General features: G+C 38.3%; 1 protein-coding gene across 2 annotated transcripts in view; it reads left to right on the forward strand.

The window, feature by feature from the left end:
• Positions 1-22,775, forward strand: part of GABBR2 (gamma-aminobutyric acid type B receptor subunit 2) — a 457,582-nt gene that overhangs the window by 179,991 nt on the left and 254,816 nt on the right. For both annotated transcript variants that reach the window (XM_066560586.1, XM_066560578.1), the window contains exon 3: positions 2,617-2,787. In XM_066560586.1, coding sequence (XP_066416683.1) covers positions 2,617-2,787 — 171 coding nt within the window. The remainder of the gene's footprint in view (positions 1-2,616; positions 2,788-22,775) is intronic.

Genomic DNA, 22,775 nt, shown 5'->3' on the forward strand with positions numbered 1-22,775 from the left:
CAGTTCATTTCTTAATATGATCTTTATATTACCACTTTTTAGAACATTATGAGGTTTTATTTCATTTTTCATCCTTGACCCTCTCAAAGCAGAATATTAAGTGCTGGCAATTTTGGAGTTAAGTTCATTGCATGTCCCAAACACTTACAGAGATAATTTTATGAAAAATTAAATATTTTTAATGACTTACCTTTTTCAGGATATTTCTCCATCTCTTACAAGGGTCTTATTAATTGTCAAAGTAATGCAGAATGAGACTAACCGTGATATATGTGATGTTTGAAAGACCTCTGAATACATCCTACAATATAGGAATTGTTTGAACATTAAATTTTCCCATTTTTTATTTTAACAAAACCTTTATTTAAAAAGAAAATGAAGAGGTGAAGAGGATTTTTTTTTGTAATTTGGACATCATTAGTTTTGCACTTAAACCTGGATTTGTCTCATCTCACCTCACATGGCTGAGAAATCTCTTATGAAACTTCATCTTTCTGTAAGCAATGAAGAGAGGTAATGTTTTGCTTCTTTACTTCCAAGGAAATTTGAGCAATTAGGATACTAATTTAGGCCCTTTAAGTCACTAAAAAATCACAAAGGATGATTTTGAATTGTCTTGCTTATATCATGGATCTTCACCCTAAAGCCAGCTCACACATATAGAGATGCTTCTCATTACTGTGGACCTTTGTACTACTGATCAGAAAAAAAATTCCATTCAATTTAATAATCTGAGCCAGGTGAACCTTCCAGATGTTTCTTGCCACTAATGTTCCTTCAGTGTTGCTCTTTGCTTCTTTTTCTTAAGATCAATCCAATTATGTTTGATCCAAACCCATAATAACTTGAAAAGCAAGTTCTTTGCAGTGAGCAGGCTGCAAGCAGCTGGGCTGCTGAGAGGTATTCCTCTTCATGTTGGACTTCGAATGTCAAATTTTCTCTCTTTTTCAGTCAGCAGTACAGGTCCTTATTTCCACCTTCATTGAGCAGTGAGGGCATGATGTTCAGCCCTACCAGGCTAAACAGAAAAGCTGAGTAGGTCTACGTGGCAGATGCCAATTCTTCTTTCCTTATGGGAATGGTTTTGGAAAATCAAGATGACAATATATCATAGCACCTCATATTGCACTTTTTTAATGAAATATAGTGAAAGTCCAGTTGCTACATTAAAAATGTTTTACCTCAGAATTATGTGACAATTACATTATTCATTATCTCCTGACTGGTGAAGAAAAAGGATCTTCTATTTTGAATGGTACACTGTAAACTGTCCAGGTTACGCACACTATAAGTTGTTTAGATTTCTTTTCATTAAGAAAACAAACTACATTCAGGCCATTATAACAATGCAATCTATTTTTTTGAATCTAAGATCAGACAGAGAATAAGTCCTGTTTCTGATAGGCTAAATCTAGATTTTTTTATAAGAAAGAAATAGAGAATATAAGAATATGAGAAAGAAAATTTTTTTCTTCTTTTTGAAGAAAAGAGTTGAACTGGTTTTTCAGATTAAACTTGTCTACTCTGAATTTCAGAAAAGGTTGTCTAACTGAAGTATATTGAAAGCTTGGTTTAAAAAGTGAAAACTTAAAGCTATGGTTGATATACAGTCTTGAATTCACCTACATTTTCTGACTATCTATTGATTTTGAAAGTCTTTAAATAATTGTATCAGGGAGCTTATTTTGTGTCAGTCAAACCAATTTGCATTAAAACAGTACTTTAAAAAACCTCAACCAAAAATCCTGGCTGAAAAAATGCTTGAGAAGTACATTCCTAGAAGCCTAAAAAGAACCGGAGGGAATGACCAGAAGTATCTTTGGAATAGGAGTGTTTTCAAAAAGTGAATGTGTAGGCATTCTCTTAAAAATGCTGTCTGAGAAACATTCACAAAAACATGCTGCCTTTAACTTGGGCAGAAGAATTCAATGAAGTTTTCTGTTTGGTTTTGTATGTTTTAAAAGGTTTCCTCTTTTCTTTTGTAATAAGCATTCTCTCACCATGAACAAATTTCAGTGTTTTAGCTATTGAATCCTCTTTTATAGCACAAACCACAGGGGGCCTGCTTCAGTGAAGGAAGCTGAGACCCAAGTAAACTTCTGAGTTTCAGCCTTGGCTAACATAATGATTTTCTGTTTTTCTGTTACCTCGAGCTGTTTTGGTACATGAAGACAGGAAGAAGTACTACTGGAGATTTACTCAGTAATTTAAGATATATAAGACTTTGAGAAAATAATATTCTCTTGGAGATATTCTCAACTTTTACGAAGAGAAATTGATGGGGAATTCATCATAGAGATTTATTCCCTTAGGCCTTATTGCTCTGTGTAATATACAAGATGCATTATTTTAAACAGAGGATTTTACATCACTGACTTTTAAGATTTCCTAGTTTAATTTTTCAGCAGGTGGTTTATAGAGCTAAAATATTTCAAAAATCTCTTTAAAAGTAAATGGTACTGGTAGGACGTTCAAGCTGTATGAAGATGAAATTTCTCTGCATGACAGCAATGCACAGATTGTGTCTTGTTGCACTGAGAAAAGTGAAGATTTTTTACTGACTGCTAGATGACCTATGGTGACTTTCATTTTTTTTGTTCTTTGATTCTTTTCCAGCTTTCATTTGCAGCAACAACTCCAGAGCTGGCTGATAAGAAAAAATATCCTTATTTCTTCCGGACAGTGCCATCTGATAATGCAGTGAATCCAGCAATTTTGAAGTTACTCAAACATTATCATTGGAAAAGAGTAGGAACTTTAACCCAGGATGTACAAAGGTTCTCTGAGGTAAGATTTGCATAATTTATAGAACACACAGAGAGATACTAATATCAGATTTCTAAGGAGTTAGTTCCTTTATTAATAGCAATTCAGGAAAAAGAGAAAGTCCCACTGTTTCAGTCCTGTTTGGCTTTCTCTTAGTAGGTCAGATTTGCTGTACTGAAAAAGCTTAATTCCCTTCTGGGGTTTATTTGAGTGTCTGTAACGAAAGTTACCCATTCTTTTGCATGTCTGTTTTTCTCACACAAGATCATTGCACCCCAGTGCAAAGGTTCCTTTATACTCTTTGATTTGCAAAAACATATGTTTTTGAGGGAGGCTTGTATTCTGACTCTGGTTCCCTTAAAAAGGAGAATAAATCAAATTTCACCATGTTCCTTTTGTGCTCTGATTTATTACAAGCATCAATCTGAGCACTGAGGAACAAAATCTGGTAAGTCTGTGGCTGAAAATATTGGAGGAGCTTACTGAGACAAAAATGTCTGAAGCCCCCAGAACTAATAAGATCACATACCATGCACCCCACAGATCTTTCAAGTTTCACCCTGAGCAACATTTTGGTCATAGAAATTGCAATAAAGTATGGACTAAATGCCATTATATGGTTTTAACAACTGAATGAAAGAAAATATATGTAATGAATCAGAGCAAGACAAGGAAAAGATTTGCCCCATTAATTATTAGAGAGGTAAAACTAACAGAGACATGCCTGATTGTTTGATTGTTGGAAGTTTTTTCTTCCTCAGCATGGATTTTATAAAAGACTGACTGCGCTCTGAAGACTAGCTTAATTAAAACTGGGGAAGAGGGATAAGAACAGGTTAGAGTCATCTTGGATGAATCAGGTATTTTCAAATTGTCTGGCACAATTAATTCACTATAGAACACTTAAGAAATCTTAGACTCTTCCCTTATGAGCTTTGAGAATTAAAAGATAAAAAGTAAATGAATTATAGAGGGAGGGAAGAAACATTTGTGTCTTTCCAGAAAACACACAAAGGCCCTGGGAATTATAGGCCAGTCAGGTTAAATTTGATTCCTAGAAAGACACTTGAGCAAATAATCTGTTTGGAATCACACAGGAGATAAAAAGATGCTAAACAATTGTGAAAATGGATTTGTCAAGAATAAATCATGTAAAGCAATCTGATTTCCCTCTGTTACAAGGTAACAAGTCTCAAGGAGGTGTGATAGGTGATGTGCAATATTTCATGACTTATAAAATGTTGAAAATGCTCCTAAAGAAAAGTAGGGGAAACTTAATTTTGGTGAAGAGACTGTAAGAGCAGTCTAGTCTCTAACCAATATTTCTGCAGCAGATGTTAATTGACATCAGGTCAGTAGAATATTTGTTTTTAAAACAAATGCTGAAGCAAAAAGTCACCAAAAAGTCACCAAAAAGTGCTTTACCCTTCTCTGTCTTGGAAATAATTTCAGAGAGTAGTTATCAGTGGTATACTGTCAAACAAGAAGGATGAGATTCTGTCAAATGGTATTCTCTAGAAAGAGATAAGGTTTTCTCTAGATAGTATGATAGAGAGAAGGTTTATTAAATTGCATTTGATACCTACTTGGGAAAAGCTGCAAGTACTTTGCTGAGGACAGGATTGAGTTTCAGAATGATATTGATACTGGCTTAACTCCAGGAAGCAGCCAAGCACCATACAGCCACTTGGTCATTCCCCTGCGAGCAGGTTTGGGGACAGAATCTGAAGGGCAAAATCCAGAAAACTCAGGGGTTCAGATAAAGACAGTCTCATAGGGAAAGCAAAAGCCATGTGCACCAGCAAAGCAAAACAAAGAATTAGTTCATTGTTTTGAACAATGTTCAGCCATATCCAGGAGAGCAGGGCTCCATCACACATAACAGTGGCTTAGGAAGATAAACACCATCACTTCAAGTGTCCCCCCCTTCCTCCTTCTTCCCCCACTTTATCTACTGAGTATGATATCATATGGTCTGGAATATACCTCCTGTCAGTTTGGATCACCTCTCCCACCTGTGTCTCCTCCCAGCCCACCATACAACCCCAGCCCCTTGCCAGTGATGCAGTATGGAAAGCAGAAAGGCCTTCACTCTGTGCAAGCCCTACTCAGGAATAACAAAACCATCTCTGTATTATCAACCCTGTGTTCAGCACAAATCCAAAATCTCAGAATCTCTGCTGGTCAGAGTGACTCTGAGATACATACAAGCTTCTTTTTCCCAGCCCGGCAGCTGAAGAAGGAGTCAGGATTCTTTTGTTGTTCTCAAGGTTGTTTATTATTTCTTATCTATGACATTTTTTCTCTGACCCACCACAGGTCTGTCTGGTAGGTCGGGGTGAGGCACACTGCCCATTCTTGGGGCAGTGTTATCTTTTTATACTAAAAACTATGTGTACATTATTTACCATAACTTCCCAATACCTATCACCTATGTTAGACAGTGAGTTTCTACTCTAAACCAATCTAAAAGTGCCAACATCACCCAGAAGATGGGGGCTAGGAAGAAGAAAGAAAAAGGACAAGGCACACCCAAATTCTTCCATCTTAGGACCCTGAGCCCCCATTCTAAAAACCTCAAAAATCTATTTTTCAGCATGTGATAAATTCACTATCATTCTACTTAAACTTTCTTGGCTTGTAATTCTTCATATAAAGGTTGGTAATTGTTTCCATGGGTCAAGATCAAAGGCACAGGGGTCGTGGGCTCTGTGCCAAGGTCTCTGAGCCCCCCAGGCAGGATTTCGAGTCCTTCAGGGCAGCCAGAGGAATTTCCTGGGTTCTGACACCAAAACACAGCCCCATACTGGACACTGTGAAGAAAACTAACTCTACCCCAGCCAAAACCTTGATAAAGGTTTTAATAAAAACAATATTTAAGTGAAAAAGTGCAAAATGGCTATGTAGGCAGCAGATCTCCAGAGAAAGATATGGCGAGCACTACAATGAACCACAAATTGAATAATGGGCAAGACGTTTAGACTCCTTGATTTACTGTAAAAAGTAGAAAGGAAGCAAAGAGCTCTTGTTGCACCATCCCAATGTAATGCAATATTGACACTTAAGGCACACAAAGTAAACTATAACTTTACGTAGTGATCATTAGGTGGAAGTTGGAACATCAGGTCTAATATCATTTTCAAGAGGGAAGTAGATCAGAGAAATCTGTAAAAAACATTGGGTCACTTGGGAACATTTAATGATAAAGATTAGAAGTGAAAAAAAGTCAAATACAAAGGGTAGATTGTTGAACTTTTGTTGTATAGGGTTTTTTAGGATAAAATGAAACAAACACAACACAGGGATACTTGGTCTTCCTCTGGGACAGCCAGAGGGACTTTGTGTCTGTCATGGTCACTTAAGAAGTCATAAAACTGCATCTTTCAAGGGTTTTCAAGAGTGCTGCACTTGAGTTCAAAGTCTCTCCATTTCTCTTGAAAGGTAAGCAACAACCTTCTGTGTCTGCAAACCCAATTTTCTTGATTCATCACTGCTTTCAAGTAGTGCAAGATTCAGTTAAAGCTTCCTTGAATTGCAGTGATTTTTATATAGCATGTTGAGTCCAGTGTCTTCAAAATTATTAGAGCTTGATTCTTCCTTTTTCAGCTCCATGTGGAGTTTTTCCCTTCCCCATACAGACAGTGAAAGCACAGGAAAAACTGCAGGAACTAATTAAATTGCTGACTGGGAGCAGTGAGGAATGGGAATCATGAGCAGTAGAGCAGAAGATCATGGGATGGCTGGGCAGAGCCCAGTCCTGCTGCAAGACAGGAGTGCAGACACAGGGATTGAGGCCAGGATTGGCCAAGTGTGCAGATCATCAGGCAAGTAAGTCCATGGCAGTGAAGCAGATCCAAGGCCAAGCTGGAAAATCAATCCACAAGTCAGGGTCGGGTCTGGTGTCTGCTGGATAGGTCTATGGCAGACACTGAAGATACAGGACTAAAGGCTGGATAGAGCACCCAGAGAAAGGACCATCAAGGCCTGTTAGCGACACTCAGGTGCTGGTCAGCTGAAACTATAATTTTCCCTCTAAAGGAACACCAGGCAAAATTATTCGTCTTAATTTTTTTTGAAAGTGACAATAGTCAAATAGGATCTAAACTGTCTCTGTTGTAAAATGCCAATGAGCTTGGGATATGAATGGTCTTATCTATAAGGAAAATGCATTACATGCCATTAGATCAGAAGTAACTGAATATCTTCTCTTACTCTTATGCGAAATAAAATAAGCTGAAACTAATGAATGGGATCTTTGGAGGAGCCTGTGTAGTAACTCAGGTGGTTTTACTCTTTACATTGAGACAGAGCAGTTCTTTCATTTTTCCATCTCCCATCTCCTAAACTGCATCAGTTTGACAGATCTCTTTCTCTTTTTTTTATCTACAGCAGTTTGGATATCTATCTAAATTTCCTTCAGTGGTCATTCCACCTAAACACATGGGGAATTAGATGCTTGTTCTGACATAGGAACTTCATACCCCTGTAGTTTAGTCAACAGGAATCCTGACTGCAAATCTTTACCTGCCATCTAAGTTCAGGGATTTTTGGGCTGATGACTTTTTTTCCTTAGCTAGATCACTCTCTTGTCCCTCTGCAATTTGTACTTTGATCTTATCCCCTGAATAATTAAAACTCACCTAACTTGTCTGCGGGTTAGCTGCCCCTTAAAATCATCAAGCTGTCTTTTTGGTTTACTTTGCCTTGTAATAATGAGGCAGTTGTCTCAATTACTTAGTTTATCTGTCTCACTCCAGTATATCTCTGGAGGCCATGATCACAGAGGATCTCTTGCTTCTATTTCAGTTGTTTCCTTTGGGAATTCTTTCCATTGGGCTTTGGGTTATCACACATTTCCTTTTACTTGGTGAAAAAAACTTCTCTTCCTTATTAAAAAATGTTATATCTTCTTCTCCAGGTCACAAAGAGAGATTAAGGTTTGGGAGAGAGAATGGAGAACTTTATGCCACTGTGCTTTCAGTTCTTAGAACACACGGGCAATATCTATACATCTTGTACTGCTATTGTGGCTTGACACTCCCTTTCTTGGCATTACTTGGATTCAAGGATTATGGCTTTTCAAGTGACCTGTATTTTATGACTGCCAATAGGTGAGCTCACTGTTAGCATCCTTTGTGAATTCTTCAGGTCTCCATAAATATCCTTTCCATTGGGTTAATATTTCAATTGTGTAAGTTGACTTGGTATAAGAATAATGTACACACTTCATCAGTTCTGTTACTTAACTAGGACAAATTCATACCTACTGTGCTTCTGTGTCCTAGATTTTTATGGATTGCTGCCCTGTTTTCATCCTCTGGGAGAAGACTGTTTCAAAAGTTAATTCTGGGGCAAAGATTTATAAATGAGGTTACAAAATATTTCAGGATTTTCATCTCAAAGTGTTTGCTGTGGTATATAACTGTAGGGTAATTTAGATTGGAAGAGATCTTGGGAGGTCTCTTGTCCAACCTGCTGCTCAAAGCCAGTCTAGCTTTAGTGTTTCATAACCCTGAAGAGGTATAGCTGTTTGTCCTTGTTCTGGGCAGGAAGGGTTAGTTTTTGCAGTATCCAGGAGGGAACATCTCCAGGTTCCAGAAGTTATTCTCTACCACCTTGCCTCATTGCTGGGATTTGGGGGAAGGGAGTCTCTTCCAGGGAGAAGGGGTCCCTTCCTCTGCATAACATGGTGGAGGGAGCAGTCAGGAATTGTTGTTTCCATATGAATTGTTCACTTCTTTCTTGTGCCCTCTGTCATTAGTATTGCTGCTGTCACAGGTCCTTCTCTTATCTCATTGCTGTTTCCAGTAAATTGTTCTTATCCCTCATCCCATGATCTTCACCTTTTGTGCGTCTTATTCTCCTCTCCATCCCACCACAGAGGAAGGTGAAGAGGGTGTGAGCAAGAGGCTCCTGGTTTCACTGGGAGCACTAAATTGGAGAATAGCATTACTGAACCACACCACTGTTGCACACACACAGTTTTCAGAAAAGGCCTGATTATATCCTGTTTCTGATTCACAGATGAGCTTTCAGCTGATTGAAACTTATTCAGTGGTTGGTGCCTCAAAATTTACTGCTGCCTGCTGTACCTGTTTGGGATTGTATTTTGAATTAGGCAAACCAAGCAATATTCTTGTGGTTTGTTGTCCTTCATGCTTCAGTGGGAAGAGTCATGGGAATAAAGCCATACTTAACAATCACTAAGTCAAAAGTTTTGGATGTCAACAGTATTGAAGAAATGTAAAGGCTACAGAATATTACTGGGAAAGAGAAAAATGTATACTCACCTAGTGGTTTTCAGATAATGCTTTATTTGCTCATTAGTAATTCTAGTAATACCTTGCTTCAGTATTTTTCTGTTATTTCCTGGATATTTTTCATTTTATTTATCCACCTTTTTATTTATAATATGTTTCAAATTGGAAGCTGGCACTTGATTGCAATAGTACACTAAGAGGGCTTCCTTATTTTGTGATATAGACTGGCTTCAATTACTTCTTTTTGCAATCATGTCATGCTGAAATTCATTGAAACTGCATATTAACTTAGCATTTCATAGAATATTCATGATGTTTCTACATTTAAAAAGATATATATACATTTTCCTCCCACTGAATACCTTGTCTGGGATTGTTTTTAAAATAAGTTAAATTCTGTTCATCTCAAGTGAATCTTTGTTTTTCCCTACTTCTTAATAGACATATCTTTATGTGATTTCTCTGCTTCTTCATGGAAATATTGAGAACTTGTAATGTAATTTTTTAAATGTAGGTGGCATTTCAAAAAAGCACAAGAAATGAGAAGTGTGCAGTATGATAATGAAATACATTAAGGATATCAAGATTAAATATTCTCTCCTGTGACTCTGTCACAGTCTTCATTGAGTTCAATAACTTCAAAATATGTCAGTGACAAAAACTTAAGAAAAACAAACCTTGTAAGTGGACAAAAAGGTATTTTTTTCTGAGGGACATGATGAACACTAAGGATTTCTTTAGATTATATTGCATTTTGTACACTGACAATTCAACTTCTGTGAAAATCAGCAGACTGTCAGGGTCTATCTTACCTAAATTAAATGAATTTAGGAACTCTGTCTTCTCAACATAGTATATGTCTGTTGCTGTAGAGAATGAAGGGTAGAGGTATTATTAATCTAGAGTTTTATTTATTGCAGCCTTGCTTTGTCACTGTGCAGTCTGCAAACTTGCATCTGAGTTAGTGGTCAGTTCTGATAAGAATTCACTGGATAAGCAGAGGCAATGAGAGAGTTTTTGTGTGGCTAAGAGGACTTGGGGAAAATAAATGACATAACTGTTGGCCTTTCAAATTTCAGCCAGAAAACAAACCTGAGACACCAGTTTTCAATGACTGTACGTATGCAGATTTCAAAGTGTGATTATGCTTTTTGACTTCTTAGGTTTGGCTTTTGAGGATCAAAAAGAGGAGCAGAGCTTTCTACTCTCCATCACAATTGCCAAGAGGTTTTAGGACAGTAAGAAAAACATTACTTTTTGTCCATTAATGAACTTGGAAGCCTCAAATATACCAAATAACATAAATGTTTAATCTGGGAGCTCTGAATAATACACAGGAATTTCATCCTAGAAGGAGTACTCTACCTTCAAATTTGTGATCAGAAAAAAGGAAAGGCAGAAGATTAGAGAGACAAAGAAGGCAGTAAAAGGAAAATATGGGAAAAGCATGAAGAGAAGATATTGAGAGCAGGAAAACAGACATTATAAATGTAATTGTTTAACTATAGAACTCTTGAAAATATCTCTTCCTAATGCTTGCTTTTTTTCAAAGTGTCATGTGCCTGAGATCTTCTTTCATATTGCTTCATTACAAATTCCTGGCTGATTTCTGTAGCAAAATCTAAGGAACAATTTATTTCAAGTTTTCTTGACCTTGCAGAGAAGAATTAAGTCCTCTATTTTTCTGTTTTATAACTATGCTTTCCTATAATTCAAGTTGATACATTAAGATCTTCACAGAAAGGCAGTCTCTGAGAGTGACTTATACTAATTAAAGGAAAACTGAAATACTAGATCTGGTATGATTCCTCTGGGTCCTGGTAAATATTTAGAAGCCATGAGATTATGGCAAGGTCATAAGACTATGATATGGGAAATGGGGATAAACCAGAGAGATAGAACCTTAGCCCAGGTTTGTCCCTCTTCATAGGAAATGGTCTGTGTACATTCAGCTACAATCAGGGGGTCATTTTAGGTGAGAATTGTGAATAGTAGATAGAAGTGACCATATACAGGCAGCCTTTTAGTACCTTTGCAGATGAAGACTGCACAGCCTCCCTGGGAAACTTGTGTGAGTGGTTGGTGATCTTCGCTGTTGCAAAGCATTTCCTGATGTCCAGATGGTACTTCCCAGGTTTCAGTATATGCCCTTTGATCTTGTCACTGGGCATTACTGAAAGAAGCCTTTCTTCATCCTCTTCACCTTCATGATCCTTCTCTGATCTCCCTCCAGTGTGCCCATGTCTCTTGTATTGAGAAGCCAAGAACTGAACCTGCCACTCCATGTATGAGTTCAGCAGTGCTAAGCAGAGGGGAAGGATTACTTCTTCTGACACACTGTGACAACACTCCTTAATACAGCCCAGAATATTATTAGCTTTAATTGTCACAGGGGCCCATTGCTGGCTCATCTTCAACCTGGGGTCTACCAGGACCATCTCCACCAAGTGCTTTTCATTGGGCAGATCCAGCATATATTGCTGCAGGTTGTTGTTCCTCCCCAGCCCTGGACTTTGCACTTCCCCTTGTTGAACATGAGGCTCCTGAGAGCCCATGGCAGTATGACCCTACTGTGTATCAGTCACTCATCCCAGTTCTGTGTCATCAGCTGACAGCCTTGCTGAGGACACCCTCTGCCCCATCGTCCCAGTCATTAATGAAGATGTTGAACAGGACTGGAGCCAGTACTGACCCCTGGGATACACTGCTACATTTCTGCCTTCTGGGCTCTGCCTAGACCTCATGCCACAGGGTGCAGCCTTTTGGGCCAGTTTTCAATTTACCTCACTGTCCATTTGTCCAGCTCATACTCTATTAACTCTATGAGAATCTTTTGGGATGATGTCAGAAATCTTGCTGAAGTCTAGGTAGACAATATGCTCCATCACCTTCTCAAGGACTGATGTGGGGTAGACTGGCCTGTAGTTCCCTGACATTTCCTTCCCTTCAGTCTTCAGGCTCTTCTCCCAGTCACCATGATTGTTTGGTTATTGGTGCAATACACTATCACCTACTTTGGTGTGCTCAGTAACTGTTTGCCTACAAGATCTCATTGGCCTCATTATCCATCCCTAGGAAAAGCTCCAAATAGTCCAGCTGTTCTGCCTCATATAGGGCAACCCCACCTCCTCACTTTCCTCCCGTCCTTCCAAAGGAGCCTGTATCTCATTGCATCACTCAAGTTACACGATCCATCCCACCTGATCTGCGAGCCCCATAAAATGTTAGCCCCACAGCAGCTCAGTGATGTCTAAGTCACTATGTTTATTCTCCATACTGCATGATTTAGTGTATGGGCACTACAGAGGGCAGCCCCACATGCTGATTTCCCAAAACAATGGGAAGATTTCTCCATAATAGTGCCTTGTAGGCGCATCCTTGCTTACATTTTGGAGGTGACTCTGCTAAGGCTGCTTAAGCTTTGTTTTGTTGATTTTGTGATCTCTTTTGGTCATGTCACTCCAGGCCCTTTACTTATCAACCCTCTCTGCCCTTCACAGTCTCTTAGCACTTCTGATAACTAGCTCCCCTGTCGTTCTTAGTTTAAACTGCCTCTTTAACAGGTCAGCCATTCTGCTGGCAAAGATAACTTTGTCTCACTCAGTGAGAGGGATCCCATCCCTCCCAAGCAAATGATGACCCATGAACAGGGTTCCATAGTTGTAGAAATCAAAACCCTCTCACCACAATCAGCTCCACAACCAGTTGTGGATATGTATTGCCAGCTGCCTGCTCCCCACCACCTTTCCCCTCACAAGCAGGAGTAAGGAAAACACCATGTGAGCCCCTATGACCCTGGCCAATGCCTGTAGAGCTTGAAGTCACTTTTGATACTCTCCAGGCAGCATTATTGGTGCTCACACGAAAGAGCAGCAGAGAGTAATAGCAAGTGTCAGGAAAGCTTTGGCACCCTCTAAATATTATCCTAGATCCAGGTACCCAGAAAGCAGAAAACCTCCCTAGATCATAGGTCAGGTCCACAAATGAGTTCCTCTGCTCTCCACAGCAAGGAGCCACCCATTACTATTTCTTGTTACTTATTCCTGGTAGTCTTGCATGATTTAAGGTTAGGTTTAGGGAACCCAGATACTTTGCTTGAAAACACATTTCAGTCATCTTCAGGATTCACTACACTACTGGGAGGGTAGTGAATCTGTCAGATTTGTAGACCTTTATGTGAGTCAGGAGTTCTCCTCTTGGTACCAGAGATCACTGACTTGGCATGGGCAGCCTGAATCTCCACTGCATCTTGCGGTCCAGAGATACTGAAACTATAATGTGTCTGAAAAGTCTGTGTGTCTGTCTGTCTCTCTTTCATCTTTCCTGCTGTTGTGCAACCTATGTGTCAATACCACACTTGTGTTTATGATGATTTGAACACAGTCATCTGCCTCTTTCTCTCTTCTACTTCTCAGTTCTTCTTTTTTGTGCTCTTCTACACAAGTTTCTCTGCTTGTCTATCCTAGGATTCTAGGCTTGGCTCTTGAAGAGGCTTCCCCTGAGCACCAGCTGAAAGGATTCTTTACCCTCTGTAATTGGTGGTTGCAAGAGGGCTCTAAGCACCTTGGGTCAAGGACACCTGGTCATGTTGATTAGAATTTGCTAGAGCATTTTGGGGCCATGGCTCTCCTTATCTCATCCTTGCCTGGCAGTAGCAGGCACCTTCAAGTTTCTCAGAGGGTTCCTGAGTTTTCTCATTATCCTGGACCTTGTGCCCAGAGGTTCACAAGGCAAAGACCATGGACTGCTGCACAGGCGGCCATATCTGTTTGGGACATGTGAAAAGCAAAGTCTGCATGGAGATAATAAAAAGAGAGGCAGAGGCAAGGAAAAATAAATCACAACATAGTTTTATTGAAGGAAAATTATGTCAGAGATGGTAAACTAATTGATTTCATAGAACTATTAGAGTGGATTTTAATGCTTGGCTGAATTTTATTTTGGTTGATACAGTGCCCTGTAGGACCTGGGCAGAACAGGGAAGATTGGATGAGTGCAGGGAGTTCTAAGTCAGTTCAGAAGCACAGCCAGAGGGAAGGCTCCAGCAAACAACAGTACTTTTAGAATAAAGAAGTTGATAGTGACTTTTTCTTTTTAAAGGAATAGCCCTGGGTTGGATTTTTTCCATTGTATTAATTCATTACTTTAGGGAGAACAACTTACAAACTTGTGAAAGTTGTAGATGACATAGGGAATAAAGAAATTCCCATTACAAAAAAGAAACCCAGATCATCACAAGGGTTGTTCTGTATGATCTTGTTAAAAGGAATCAGAAAATGAAGTGTGGTAGGCTTTACATGTGGTAAGGTTTCCAGATACTACTGGATTTTAATTAAACGGATTCCAGCTGATGCAGATCATAAGACCTTGAGGATGGTTTCAAATACTCTCTTTTAAACTCTCTTCCTTTGGATCATTATAGCTGTTGCCTTAAATATTTTATTGCAGATTTAAATTTTAGTTCTGTAAAATGTTTTACAGCCCCTACAGCATATGAAGAGACTTCCCATGTGTGGATATTTTAAATCCGTGTATCAACTCTTTGGTTGTACCAGGCAGTCCCTTTCAGTGATAAATTCTTGTGGATTTTATACACACCCTATTCTTAGCAAGAAACTCCTTTCCTTGTTCTTAGATCCAACCAACCAGAACTGTAAGTTCCTTCTGCAAGTGAAAATTTTTGATTTCCCTAATCAGTGTTACAACACCTTATGGAGAATTTACTTAAGAAGTATAGATTCTTTTTTCTCTTTGTTAGAAAATACAGAATTACTCAGATTCTGATTATTGAAAATTTTATTATAATAATCATACTGTTATGATACTGAAGATACACTAGAAAGTGTTTTAATTTTTGCCAAATACCTCATTTTAGTCTAGCTCAGACAGCTACTTGTGCATTGTATTAGTATTACCTGGCTGAATGAATGCATGAGGACTTCCAGCATACAGATTTCTAAACTTTGACTGCAATCAATACTGTCAGAACAAACTTGAGATCAACCCTTTTTGTAAATGTCAGAAGCTAAATGACATACATGTTAAATAGGAGTTAAATTCACTAAAACTGTTGCAGTGGCTCTCTTGGCTTCTTCTCCAGAGCTCTTTGTAATTGCTGTGAAGGAGCTTTCAAGAGGTTCATAACCTAGGTCTGTAAAAACTATATAGGCTTCAAAACCTGTGGAGTTTAACTGTTCTTCCTCCTGACACACTTGATGGGGTAGTGGATAAATAATTTTGAGGTGCATTTCCAAACTCAGAGGCAGAGATGACAGCACACAGACCAATGAAATAGCAAAGGTAACCAAGAGTCAGCACAGAGATTTCTGTGTATTGTAAATGCTGCCATTTTTCTAGGAAGTTAAAGCCTTCCTCTGGGGCTATAGGGATGAACTTCCGCACATGCAGAATTTGCATCCCTAGATAAATTTCGGGATTCCAGAGTGCTATTGTCTGTACTTCAAAGGCTGAATGGAGGTCAGTGCTTTCTCTCAGAACGCTATTTCTGCAGATGATATTTTTGCTTTAGTTTCTCATTCAAGTACATGCCAAGGAACTGGAAATTCTCTTTTCCGTTCCCTTCTCTTTGAATCCCCTGAAATGAATTCAAACTCACATCAGCCCACTGCCTGGATGGGGACCTAATCATCAGAGTGGCAGACATCTGCTAACTTTTTTGGCAGTAACTCCAAGTACTTTTGCTACTGTAATAAATGGGAGTATAACCTATTCCAGAAGGATAGAGTGTAGGTGGAAAACGAGGAATATGTCCAGGTACTCTTAAACAGATACATAACAAGAAATGCTTATGTTTGCTCTGCACTGCTCTGAGGGAGGAAGGTGGGTGGTGAATTCCTGTACTTCATTCTGCAAATTACACATCTACTAAAGAGAGGAGGAGTACAGAACAGAATTAGACAGTGTTGTACAGAACGTGTCTCTTACAAAACTTATTTTGAAGTTCAGCCTGTATATGGACATTGAGCTGGCACTGTTTGGATGATAAGAAATGAGCAGATGTTGGTCTTCCTTCTGCAGAGACTGTTCTAGTAATTCCTTAGATATGCAGAGTTAGTAATGCAGCATGAGCCGGAGCGCCTTTGCTGTGCCTTTGCTGCACCTTTGCTTGCCATGCAGAGACATAATGGAGATTTGTTCTCACATGTTTTACATCCCCAGCCTATATAGGGGTTGCTAAAAGAAATGAAAACTTCACCATGACAGACAATATATGGCATTAGCAGGTCTTAACAGGCACAGCAAAGTCTCTTTAATACTGCTCTGTGATCAAGTGCAACTTTCCAGACAGGACAAACAGGTGTCAAGGACTAGGGTAATATGTTAAGCCATCTCAGTTGCATACTCAGGATGCAGTTACTTTTCCTAATAAGTAAATAAACAGTAGCATTTAGAAAAATGCATCAAAGTGTGCATGTGGGGAACAAGAGGCTCTGGCTTTGCAGTTATCAGGAATGGTGCTTTGCATGGTGATTGCTGAAACCATGGCTTCCTACAGAAGCAGGAATCCATCCATAAAACAAATGTCCTTCCTATTCAGTGTAGAGCCATACACCCCAGTAGTTCCTCTTGCCTTCAAGCATGGACACAACAAAGTGCTTGTTTGCAGTCACCAAGAAGGAAGCAGGAATGTTTTTTCATAGACCTTACTTGGCTCACTTTCCTCCCTTGCTTTGTGCTGTACTCTTTTGAATCTTGTCATGTCTCTAGCTTGAAAATTTCCCTTCCGTGATCCTTCTGCCTCTTGAGGTTGCATGTAGCAGAGGTGTGCTCTACTAAACCCTTCATCTGTCTGATTTTGTAGATGAGATACTAATTTTATACTGAGTGCAGAATCCAGGTGCATCATCTTTATCAATGAAAAGTGTAGCCTTTCATTTTCTTCAAGTCATTTTCATCATTGCCCAGCTTTATCAAGAATTGTCCAGTTGTCTTTTCAAGATGTCTTTGCTAAAATTGTAAAACTTCAATTTATGTCAGCACTAAAATCACTATCTTGAAGGTATAAGAGGGTGGAAACTGTTTCAAAATACAACAAATTATATAAATTTTGATTTTCACTATATGGTTTTCTATCCAGTCCTGATGATCATGTGAGAATACAGAGGAGTTCAGAGACTCTTAGGCTAGAATGGATCCAAATTGCCATGCTCATGCAGTGTGTTGCTTGCGAAGTTCCCAGCTCTGATATGTTTTTACTGAAAAGTTATATTCCTCACAGTACCACCGATTGCAGGCTATTGGCATCACATTGAAATGATATTCCCTGGAGAAGAGGAGGAGGGTAATATGAGACTTACCTTTTCATTATGGTACACTGCAGTGCACCCTTTAGCTCTTATTTTGTTTTCCACTAATATTCTTCACTTTAGCTTTATTTGTTTAATTTTAGGTTGTATGATGTTCTGATGCACTAGCAAACCAATTTGCCTACAGCCTTGTAAAAAAATCTCGTGTTTTGCCTCTGTCAAATCTAATGACTGCAAAAGTGTTTGCTCTTGCACTGGTAGAACAGACAAGTGCTCTATGTTACCCTTGTCAGTCTTCTGCAACTGGTCCTGAGGTTTTCCCCCAGACCAGATTTGCTTTGTTTGTCCATCATGGTGAAATGAAAAACGCAGTTTTCTGTGGTGGATATCATCACCAATTGTTTCACAGATGCTTGTGTTTATATGAATACTGGGCACTTCAGAATGAATGCAAAGGCAAAAAGCAAGTTCTCAACAAACTGGAAGCTAGCTGTTTTGAGCTTTTCCCTTCTGTTAAAGTTATAATTTGTGCAGTTCTACAAATACAAAACTAATGAAATACCCCTACCTTGACTGCCTTGTTTAACTTAAATTTTGTGTCCTTAAAATGCTTTGCATAACTTCTTTCATTCTTTCCATATAAAATACTTTGTTAAATTTACCTCTGATTGAGACTTTCTTCTTCTGGCAAGTTTCCTGTATTTTGTTGACCAACACCCTTAGGCAAATTTTTGACTCAAGAAAAGGTAAAGATTAATTCTGAATGGTCTCGATAAAACAGACAACTAGATTCAGAATTGGTCCTCTTAAATATTTATTGTACTAACAGGGTGTGAGCCATGTAAAGTTTCAATTTTTCAGATGACTGAGGACATGCCTGCATAACTGATGCCTCAGGGCCAGAATGCTCCCTTTGCTCACAGGAATTGCTCTGTGTTTGGAATTCATTTTGTGTGGTGTTAACCATAGGAGAGGGAGATGATGATCTGTAGCTGAGATGATGGGTGGGGGGGTCAAGAGCACAGGGTGCAAGGTGATGGGAACAAGAGAGACTACAGGAGCAATAAAGAAGGGTCAAAGGACACCTGCCTCAAATGTCTGCAGTCCCTTGCTGAAAAATACAGAAGAGCACTGCTGTGTTGTGGCAGCTATTGATCAGAGTTTGGTGAAAGTAATCAGGTAGCTTGAAATATGGAACATACTGAGCTTTGAATACAGGCTTAGCATATTTGCATAAGAAATAAAAAAGGTTAATTGAAAATAAATTGATTAATTTTCATTTCTCTTATGGAAACGTCACTTCTGCTGAATGAATATTAAGCAGTCTGTGTAATTCTTGATGAAGTAAGTGATTTGCATTTACTAAAAAGCAACCTTAAGCAAGGCTCCCAGATCCTTTGAATCTGTGACAGAAATTCTATGCCAATTTAAAATAAAACTGTAGCCAAGAACTGAATGCACATTAGTTTTCAATTATTAGAATGAAAGACCTCTTTCCTGTAAAACTTAACATAAGAATGAAAGACAGGGAGGGAAAAGTACTGCACATCTTTTCAGATGTACACAGTGCATATGTTTGAATTTCAGTCAGTGATGCAAGGAAAGAAAAGCAATCTCAGCTGTAGCTAGGCTTAGCTGCAAACATTTATCTGTGAAAAGAAGAAAACTAAATAGAATTACTTGATAAGCAAATGCTGAACTCTATGGGACCTGAGATTGCAGATCTTAAGAATATGTCTGCACCAAAAAAATAAAAGTTCTTACCTGTCTCCAAGACAGAAAGAACTTTCAAAAAGGATTTTGTTTATTAAGGCTAAGATTCTGTCAGTGTCCATCACAGGGTTTTCATGCAGTGCTTTCTGACTAAAGCATTGTGCCCTCTATTTTGCAAGAATTCCAACTGATGAACTTCCTTTTGGTATTAAAATATTTTTATTTTTCCTTAAAAAGCCTGTTACATTCCAGATCTTAATACAGTGTTATGTGGCATAATATAACAATTTTCCCCTGAGGTTCTGTTGCTGACTATGACATCATATGGTGGGGAATATCCTTTTAGTCTGTTTGGATCAGCTGTCCTGGTTGGGTCCCCTCCCAACATCTTACCTATTCCAAGTTTACTGATTTTGGGGGACAGGAGGCAGAGAGAAATCCTTAACTCTGTGCAAGCATGATTTAGCAATAGCCAAAACCTTGGTGGGTTATCAGTGCTGTTTTAGCCACCCGTGCTGAGCACAGCAATGCACAGGCTGCTGTGAACAAAGCTGTGTTGTTAACTTCTTTCCAGCCAGAACCAGTACATCCTGTTATTCCCTTTTGCTCAGGTTGCTGCCAGAGAATGAAAGTCATCAGTGTTTTTAATCAGTAGATCTTTAACAGTTAAAAATAACTACTTTCTGCTGACATCAAAGAATTTGCCATTTTTATTATCTACAGGGATTTATTATAATTTAAAAAATGCAAACATTTAGTACAAATGAAGTACAGATAAATGAGGGATGGGAGTATAGACTGGATATTTTGAACAGTGAAAAGTTCAAAATAGGAAAGTTTGGTTTTTATCTCATCAAAATGTAGATTTTTCTTGTTTTGCTAAGGGAAAATGCTACAAAATATAATTAATAAGTGTATAATTCTGTTGTTTTACATGTGTTTATGCTCAAGAACACCAGAAGGCTGGGAAATTCACTACCATCTTTGTCACTGTCTTAGTGGTTAGTGATACACATTAAAAAAATGTGTCTTATTTAATCTTTAACTTCCAGTCACTATATTTTATGTATTTTTGTCTGCTAGATTGGAGATTGAAGTTAGAAAATCTCCTTAAGTAGGTCATTTATCATGTACAGACTATCATCAAGATCCAGTTCTGTCTTAATCCATCTTAGAGCTCATTTAGTCTCTTGCTCTACAGTCTATTTCCAAACTGCAAATCAATCTTACGGTTTTCCTCTGAAGTTTGAGCTCTATATTGGCATTGCTTTTAGTGGAAAAACTGGATGGAATTGGTTATCTTCGGTTTGGGAGAAGAGTGTAGGTACTGTAGTAGTACTGTAGGCACTTTAGGCATACGTCTTTTTTTTACTAGGTATATATCTTGAAGTGCACATGTTTTTGCAAGTGGTCAGAGATTGCCTTCAGTCCATGCTGCAGTCCAGATATGGGCTGGCAAACTCTGAACTGTGTCCAGCTAAAGAGTGAGTAGGGCTATGGTCTCCAGATGGGGTGTCTGCACACCAGTTGTCGTGTGAGATGGTCTCTTGGGGTGCAGGAAGATAATTGTCATGTTTCCATTTATATTCATTTTTATCTTAAAAAATAAGGAAGAAATTAAGCTTTGCTAATATTTAGTATACCAATTGACACTGGTGCATTTAGCCAATCCATGTGTCAGATAGTCACATAGGGTTCCTGAAATGTCCTGAGGGAAGAGGGGCTACTTCCCAACACTGGGGAGTTGAGAGTGGCATCCTTACTCATTCACTCACTTTCAGCTTATTCCATGTATTACTGTTTACATGTGTCCAGTTAAGTGGATTTATGGATTATATTATGTAGTTTTCACTAAACTACTGAATGGACAAGGGGCTTAAAAAGATTCCTGCAGAGCAACTGCAGATTGAAGATAATGCTGATAATGCCAGTAGAAGTGAACACGAAGAAAATGACAGAGCTGACATTTCTCCTCCTACTAGTATGAGCTCTTCATCACTCACATTATGGATAACAACTATGATGAGCCAAGCAGATCTGAAAAAAAGTGAAGCAAAAAAAAAGGCAAAAAAACCCACCAAGTTACCAAGACCATTTGAAATATAGATTTATAGATACTGTTGCTAATAGTAAACTTTTCTCTAAAGGTATATTGTGCCTTGAGACGTTTGCTATTGACAGTAAATGAAGCCATTGAGATTAGGAAGACATTTAAAATTTAAGCATCCAGAACATGAAAACAAGCCTCAAGTGATGTGTAAGGTCATGTGATAGTCTGTCCAGTACTTTACATAGCTAAACATAATGATAAATGTTTAGAAGAAAATTCTGAATTTTCTTACTTAGTAGGAAAATACAAAAATGCCCACATTTTTGGGGCGACACTTTTTCTTATTACTCCAGTGAAAATGGCTGAAATGATGCATGGAGAACAATAGGGTGACAAAGTCCATTTGTCAGCAAATCCTGTTGTAAAATGGACAGAAGAGTTGAAGAGCTGGTGAAGAGTTGAAGAAACAGATATTAAAAACAGTGTAGCATGTTGGGAGTATCTAAAAGTACAGATATTTCTAATGTGTCTCAGCTATTTGTTGGGTTCTATTTCAAAAGTGGAACAGATAAAGATGTACTTCTTTGTGAGCCATTGAAGGAAATATGTACTGCAGAAGATAAATTCTCAGCAGTAATAATAAGAGTCATGTTTTATGGAAAAACCATGTAAGTGTAACCACTAATGGAGCAGCTGGTACAAAAAAAAGTGTATTCCAGAGGGTTGCAGAGCTAGGATCATGTGCAAAATACCTTTGCTGCATCAGTCATTGGCAAGCTCTTACAGCAAAGAAGCAAGAGCTGAGCTGAAGTCCTGCAGTGCTACTAAAGTTGTTAATCTAATATTAAAAAGTCCTTATAAAGTTGAAGCTTAATCTATTAGAATCTATTAAATAGCAGTTTGGAGAAATGATTGAAAACTAAGGGATGCACCACGATATTCGTCCATTTCTTCTCTCCTTTATGACCATACTTAAGAGTATCACATTATCTGGTAACAATAGGGAATCAGGGCAGGGAGAGAAAGAGGGAGGATTCCTGTCCTTCCTTCTCTAATATATGTTTTTAGACCCAAATAGCAGTAGCAGCTGTTACTTCCCTTACTTTGATGGGTTCATGTAATGTGGAGGAAAATATAGTTTCATGTCAATGGATTCTTATTTAAACCTTTATTCACACAAATCAGTAATGAATGGTCAGTTTCCTAAATACTCTAATAACACCCACACTCCTAGATAATATTCACCAAATATTTCTGGCATTGAAATAAATAAATGGATGGAAACTTAAAGAATTATTCAGATTGCAGGATCCACAAATGTATAGTCAAACATGTCTGCAGAGCTTTAACAGAAATGTTATGTAAAGAAAGAGAACATAATTTAAACAAAACTAATATCTTTCCCTAACTCCCAGTCTAGTACAACTTCTTCTTGCCAGCACAGAGTTTGCTTGTATGGACTGTGGGACTATTCCCTGTGCTTCTAAGTCTCTTTCTTGTTTAAAGGAGGGAGATTAATTTTACAGGCAATTAATGTTACAGTTTGGTTTTGAATTTTTAATGCTAAATTGTCATTATTCTTCAAACCAATTCAAAACACATAAGAAATGGCATGGAATGTATTTAAAACTCATAAATAGATAGAAGTTATTTTGAGGGAGATTATTCAATTCCACTGAAGTCAAATGTGTAACCCATAATGATAGTACATGTTTACTC

Source organism: Molothrus aeneus, chromosome 1 (genome assembly GCF_037042795.1).
Source record: "Molothrus aeneus isolate 106 chromosome 1, BPBGC_Maene_1.0, whole genome shotgun sequence".
Lineage (NCBI taxonomy): Eukaryota > Metazoa > Chordata > Aves > Passeriformes > Icteridae > Molothrus > Molothrus aeneus.